General features: G+C 33.0%; 1 protein-coding gene across 1 annotated transcript; it reads left to right on the top strand.

Annotated features, from left to right (window-relative positions):
• Nucleotides 1-5627: 5627 nt before the first annotated feature.
• LOC118485887 lies at nt 5628-7374 on the top strand. The gene is made up of 3 exons (XM_035982398.1): nt 5628-5723; nt 6172-6386; nt 7035-7374. Exons 1-3 carry the CDS (start codon nt 5628-5630, stop codon nt 7372-7374), a joined length of 651 nt encoding a protein of 216 aa, XP_035838291.1.
• The last annotated feature ends 404 nt before the right edge of the window (nt 7375-7778 follow it).

Below are 7778 nucleotides of genomic sequence, written 5' to 3' on the forward strand. Positions count from 1 at the left end.
TTTTTAAACTAAAATAACTTTTATATATTTCATTAATTTTGGAAAAAAATTATACCATAAAATCAAGTATTTTTTTATCTTTAATATGAGTACCATATTGATATACTTTTTTTTATTTATAAAAATGACTTTTTAAAAAGTTACAAAAACATGTTTTATAATTGTGCTAGTTACGTAGTTGGAATGTGCTAATATGAAAATGTATTGTGTTAATTTTAAATCTATACGTATGCTCTTATTTTATTATGTAATTCTTATGTGTTGTTATTTTTTTTTCCTTTTGTGTTGTTATTGGGAGCATATTTATAAATAAATTTGTTTTCTACTAGTTATGTAATAGTATGTGTTATTTACAAAATTAAAACAAAAATATGAAATTGTGCTAGTATGTAACAGTATGTGTTGTTTATAAAATTAAAAAAAATGAAATTGTGCTAATTATGTAATAACGAGTTGACGCTACCCGCGCGTTGCGGCGGGATGTTTTTTATTAAAGTTTTTAGTATCAAATGCAAAATATCTTTTGTATAAACAAAACATTTATTCCTAGCTTACATTATTGGGCCAAATCAACAGGCACAACCACTAAAATATACATAATAATCATCTTAAGTGTTATTGGCCAAATGCATAAACAACTAAAGGTAAATGAACAATATAAACTGTAGGATTTACTTGAGTGGCAACAGAGGAACATTCATCTGAAGCATCGCTTGTTCCCTTTCAATTATTCATATGCAATAATATCAACGATAAGAAAAAGAAGATTCATGGAAGCTTTTTGTTTCTAATAATGTTGAATAGCAAATAATATAAGGTGACCAAATTGCTAGGGCAATAGTTTAACCAAGTATGTGAAAAATCTGCATTGCTAGTTTGTATATGAATAATTATTGCACATATCTGTTATTATTAAGTTAAATATATTAACAGTAATTAGAATTTCATTTAAATGTATAGTCATATATTCATATATGTTGTACACTCATATTTGCAATGTTAAGTTTTTCTATCCAATTATGTTGTACAGTAATTAGAGTTTCATTTAGATGATGTACCTATTTTCTATCTTCTTGAGAAGCACTTAAATATTGATAGGTTACACATGATATGAACAAAAACCATGATACACAGAAAATGCATTAAAAGAAATCTAGTTTTCCGATCAAATCGCACCACATGCCACAAAGGAAGAAATATAATTTAATCATTTTATAATTTTTGAATGTTAGATGTGAGTACATGAACATCAACAAAGGAAAATTCGAAAAAAGTGGTATTTGTCAATGGAAAAGAAATCACAGAAACATATAACTATAAACATAAGATCATCAGATAAGCACTTTACCCTAATTATGATGCAAGTACATAGTTTGAACAAATTTACCCTAATTTCAAATCAATAAGAAGAAAAAATGAGATAACATGGAATGCATGATTAAATAGATCATTGTGTAACGGTATACATGTAAGAAGAAAAAAATGAGAAAACATGAAATGCATGATTAAATAGATCAGGGTGTAAAGTTATGCACGTAACCATCAACATATCAAATGTAAATATTGCCCTAAATGTCATTCAGGTTGAGCGATTGTGATTCAACTTATGCGATTGAAAAGGGATTCAAGAAAGGGAAGTATGATAATCATATGATGGTTGAATGAATCGAATTAACAAAATCAAAGAGGAAGTATCTTTAATGGTGTAATGGATGTCTTTTGGATGATGATTTTGAAGGATTGAGAAAGAATATGCGTATGGTAATAAAAATATTTAATAATATGGTGTGAGAATCTCAAAAGCAAATGTCAGTTACATCTATATGGCATATATATACTTAATTATAATTTTAATGTTTAAATAAAGACAGACGGTATGACAATGCAAAACACCATTGTAAATTTATATTATTAATTAATGCAACAGGTTGTAGATAATAACTGCTAAACATCAAACGATGGGGTTTTTAAAATGGCGTATTAGTTATCCTTGTATTAATTCATACATGTGGGAAAGTCCAACCGTCAAGCAGTGTGGTTTTGAAACGTCGTTTTGGAAATAAAAAGTGCAGTGTCGATTTAATTAGCCGCTTGATAGGTATACATGTTGATATTTGTGTATATATAAAATGAAAGGGTGTGAGGAAAATGAGTTAAAAGGTATGACTTTTAAAGAAATAACACATAACTCAAGTTGCTTTTTGTATAAGAGATATAATTATGAAATTGTGCTAGTATGTGTTTATAAAATTAAAAATAAAAAAATTGTGCTAGTATGTAACAGTATGTGTTGTTTATAAAATAAAAAAATGAAATTGTGCTAGTATAGAACAATATGTGTTGTTTATAAAATTAAAAAAACTGAAATTGTGCTAGTTATGTAATAGTATCTGTTGTTATTTTTTTCCTTTTATGTTGTTATCGGGAGCCTATTTAGAAATAAATTCGTTGGAATGTCGTATTTTTATTGTGCTAATGTTGTTTTGTTGGTGTTACAGTCGGATGCCCAGACGGTGGTGTTAAGAGAGTGCTAATGTCGTTATTTGATTGTGCTAATGTCGTTTTTGATTGTGCTAATATTGTTATTTGATTGTGCTAATGTCGTTTTTTGATTGTGCTAATGTCGTTATTTGATTGTGCTAATGTCGTTTTTTGATTGTGCTAATGTCGTTGATAATGGAAGTTCCTTTTTTGATTGAAACGAGAATGATGATAATGTGGATGGTCTTACGTTATGCTAATGTCGTTTTTTGATTGTGCTAAGGTCGTTGATAATGGAAGTTCCTTTTTTTTATTGAAACGGGAGTGCTAATAATGGAAGTTCCTTTTTTGATTGTTCTAATGTTGTTTATGTGAGTGTGCTTATGTTTTTTTTTGTGGTTCCTGAAGGTTTGTTTATCTGAATATGTTACAAAATTTCAAATTTTGGTTTGAATTAATATGCATGGATTTAGGGATATTTTGATAATTAATTTTAATTAATTATAAATAAATAGGGTCAAAATGTCTAAATTACCCCTAAACTAATTTTTAATTGAATAACACTTGTCATTTATGTATTGGTTCTTATGGTTCTTACAAAAACAAGAGTTTGTATTTGATCCCATGCCGAGGACTCATAACAAGGGCCATAATCTTTGGGTAAATATAACATATAAAAGCTTAAGAAATTACCTTCATAAAATAGTTTTGACATGCTTATCCACTTCCAATTTCTATGTTCAAATAGTCATTAAACAATTAAACATCCTCTCTTTACAACTAGTATTTTTCTTTCTTTATTTTCTAACCAGTTCTTTTGACATATTAATTACACCTTTTACCAAATGGTTAAGAATTGCCCTTCTAACACTACCAAATAACACTATTTCTAAAAGGAACCGACCCTTCAACTACCAAATTACACTACTCTCGAGTGACGTAATAGTAACCTCACCGCACTGTCGTGCCTTCGGGCGAGTGTTCACGGGCTTCGGCCCTAGGTGAGGGTTTTCCCCGGTTCGGAGGCGAGTGTATCCCGATATGGTGAATTTCGCCAGTAGCCCATTTGGAGGATTCGTTGGCCGTTAAAAAAAATAGTAAACCATTTACCTTGTATTGTTCTTTTTTTTTTTTTTTTTTTCCTTTAACCTCCTTAAAGATCACAAATCAGGGGCAAGTTACATTATATTCAACATATCTTATTGGTTAATAGGGGTATTGGTATTGGTAACCTCCTATAACAAGTTCTTACCTTTCAAAAAGATATACACTATTCAAAAATAAAACAAAATTGACCAATACGGATTTACATGATTTGAAGGTTTGATGATTTTGCTCTAGTACCTATTGACCAATTTGTTAGTTAGCATGTACTTTTTTATTGGAGGAATTTACGAAAATAGCCAAGAAAATGTTTGACGAAATGTGTTCAATTGCTAACTTGGAAGACTTTTTGTAAAGATGTCAGCCAGCCACCTAGCCACCTGAAGCTTGGTAGGAACAAACTTAGTTGCAAGTTTTCCCGCAGCTACCAACTCACGTAAAAAGTGATAATCATGATTAATATGTTTTGCCCACTTGTGTGAAACAGGGTTGTGTGAGAAAAATGGCACTCTGATTGTCACAAAGGATGGTTGGACGATCTGGTAGTAATGCATGAAGTTCTTGAAGAAGATGAGTCAACCAAACAATTTCTGCAGCAGTGTTGGTCATAGCTCTGTATTCTGATTCACAACTGGAACGTGCCTTTTTAGCATTCCACGAAATTAAATTACCCCCAAGAAAATATAGTAACCATAAGTAGATCACCTAGTTTCCAAACAGCGAGCCCGATCAGCATCTGAGTAGCCAAGTAATGTACTGTGAGTGGGACAATTATAGTGTAATCCAAAGGCAATGGTTCCCTTAAGATAGCGCAGTATTCGTTTGACCCCCTGAAAGTGATCAATGATCGGAGCATGAAGAAATTGACTGACTTAATTTACAGCATAAGCAATGTCAGGTCTGGTGATCGTACAATGGAAGGCGAAGCGGCCGGAAATGAAGTACTTGTAGAAACAAAAGACACCTTGGTGCTTAAAGGTGTTGGAGCAGGTTTAGCATCCAACATCTTAGCACGAGTCAAAATATCCAAAGTGTATTTAGATTGATTTAGGAAAAGACCATGTTGAGTGTAGGTAACCTCCAGTCCCAAAAAGTAGTTGAGTTTCCCAAGATCCTTAATAGCAACTTTTATTTTTTATATATATTTCTCGTATTGGCGCCCGCTTGAGACGGTCACAACTTTTGGTTTCTAATATATTTCTCGTATTTGCGACAATTTAGACAGTTGCCACTTTTGTTTTTTTATATATTTCTCATATTTGCGACGGCTTTAAACGGTCGCAGCTTTTGCTTTTTATATTTTTCTCGTATTTGCGACCATTTTCCAACCACTAATCAACTGATTTGCGACGGGAAAAATGCAGTCACAAAATTTGCAACCGTTTTGCGACCAAATCTGGATTGGTCTTGAAGTTTGCGACTATTTTGATTTTATCGAAAACCAGACGCTAATTTTGCAACCATCTTATGTAGGTCACAAATTTTGGTCGCAATTGCCTAGTTTTCTAGTAGTGGGCTCAAGCTCGTTTAAGCTCGACTTGTTTCGAGCTTTTTTTTTTTCGAGCCGAGCTCGAGTAGCTCGACTCATTTACACCCATACACATTAGCAAACTCTAAACTTACCCTTTACACCTTGAAGTTTTGCCTTTGTTTTTTTATTCTTTTTTAATCAAACCAAGTTATAACATGTGGCACACTCATACCTTTTCTTTTTTTTTTTTTTTCACTTTTAGCATTTAAGTTCTATAAAATTCTGAAAATATTGGTGCGACATTTTTATGTTTATCTACGTTTCCGTGTAAATTTAGCTTTAATTTACCTAGTTGTACGTACACCCCAACTACATCATGCAACTTATTCCCGCTAGTAATCAGTATAGCTTTAATTTACCTAGTTGTACGTACAGCCCAAGGCTGATTCCATTTCATGATCGTCACTTCCAAGGCTGATTCCATGTCGTTATTGTGCCCCCAACTATAAAACCAGATTACCATTTTCATATAACAATAACACCATCACACCATCTCTTAAGGAAGGAACAAATGGAGGGCAAAACGGTTTTGGTCAGCGTTCTCCTAGCGACACTCGCAATAGCAGTCGTGGTTGCAGGTTTCATGGCTGAAGCTACGAAGGCTAAGGTAAACCTCATAGCCAATAGCTCACTATCAACATATCATGAAAAACACAATTCATTCACTATTACGGAACACGGAAGTTTATTTGCTAAGCCATTTTGGTCGTATATCAGTCACAATACGTCATTGTGACGAATTTGTGACGGAAAATACGGTCACAAACACTCTCGTCACAAAGGATTTGCAAGATTTACAATTGTGTAAATGTTTACAAGTACTTTTAGCGACCAATGTTCTGGCATCAAGTTTTGTTATTGGATATTTGTGATCGTTTTTGCAAACTCCACTTGCGACGTTTTTAGCGATTGATTTGTTTGCGGTCGCTAATTTTCGACCATTTTAACTCCATCGAAAACCTGTTTTTTAACCGAAATTTCACTAACCAATACCAAGTAGTAATTAATATTTACAAAAACTGATAAGCATTCATGTTGTTACATATGCAATGCAGAGATCTCAAATCACAGTAGAATACTATGGTCTCGAACCTATCGAACCTGAATGTCACTATCCGAGTAGTCCAGCCATGGGTCTAGCCATAGCAGCGACCGTGGCTCTTGTGCTAGCACGTACAATCATTCAATCAACCACTGGCGGTTGTTGCTCGTGCTGCAAACCGCTCCATAGCATGCCCAAATTAGGCCGAGTCTGTATAGTGATATCATGGTATGTACTTATTTCATAAAACTTCATTCTAGCTCACGATTTCAATCTTTTCTTTGTTGCAGTTTGACAATTTCAGGGTTTCTAGATATAATGTTGTAAAAGTCAATAAGAAGAGGTGTAAATGAGTTGGGCCACTCGTAAGCTACTTTAGATCGGCTCGCCGAAAACTCGAATTGAGCCTAGCATCACATATCAACCTCGAGCCAGCTGGCAAGGCTAAACGGGATTTTATTTATATAATTTCTATCAATTATATTAAATATATATTTATTTAAAAACTATTATAGATAAAATTATGATAAAAATAACTATTATAGATAAAATTATGATAAAAATAATTTAATAGCACATTATGTTACATAAAAAAGTAGTACTTATACATAAATATTAAAATAGTTACAAAATAAAACAAACAAATAAATAAGAGCCAAGTTCGAGCTTGAAAAGATACACACAAGCCAAACTCGAGCTTTAGAAATAAAGTTCTAAACGAGCCGAGCTCAAGCTCTCATTTACACCCGTGATTATATTCAAACCAAAAAGAGAAAAAAATACAAACCTAAAGATAAACGATAAATCAAATAATAATATCTATAATTGGTACGTAGTAATAATAAACGCAGCTAACATTATCTGTTTTTTATACAGGATTTTGTCTTCTATAGCCGTTGTCCTATTTATTGCGGGTGCAAAGTTAAGCACTCATAATAGTGCGATGGTAGACGTCAATGGTGTGTACTATTGTTACACTGTAAAGCCTGGGGTCTTCTCTGGAGCCGGTATCATGGGTCTCTTGAGCGTGCTTCTTGGTCTCGTCTACTACTTTTTATATGTCCAGGCTCAACGTCGTGCAGCCGAGAAGTCAGGGGCAGATCTAGAACTCGAGAAACCACCAGTCACTGATGTCAAGAAACCACCGATCACCGATGTCAAGAAACCACCAGTCACCGATGTCAAGAAACCACAGGCGCCGTCGCAGAATGAGTAACCGCTAGTGACCTGTCTCTTGGATTCGTCACTATTGCTTTTATCTCTTCTGTCTACTTTATTTTGACTATCAGAAGATGTATGTAGTTGTGTAAAATGTATGCATAAAACATTGATATATTAACGTGCATTAAATAAAATACAAAAGAAAATGATGAATAACATTTCGTTTGTGACAATGATGATATACAAAAATAAAATTATATGTATAACGTTGATAGTTGATACACAAGTTTCCAACATTGATACAGATATCATAAAAACAGGCAAATCAAGAATAAAACCCAAAAGCACCCATACTAATATTATTCAAACATCTCATTTCCCATGTCATAAACATAGATTTTGTTAATTTGATCTCATAAATATATGAGTAAACTGCAATTTTACCCCCTGGGGTTTAAG

This window comes from Helianthus annuus, chromosome 13, assembly GCF_002127325.2.
Source record: "Helianthus annuus cultivar XRQ/B chromosome 13, HanXRQr2.0-SUNRISE, whole genome shotgun sequence".
NCBI classification, from domain to species: Eukaryota; Viridiplantae; Streptophyta; class Magnoliopsida; order Asterales; family Asteraceae; genus Helianthus; species Helianthus annuus.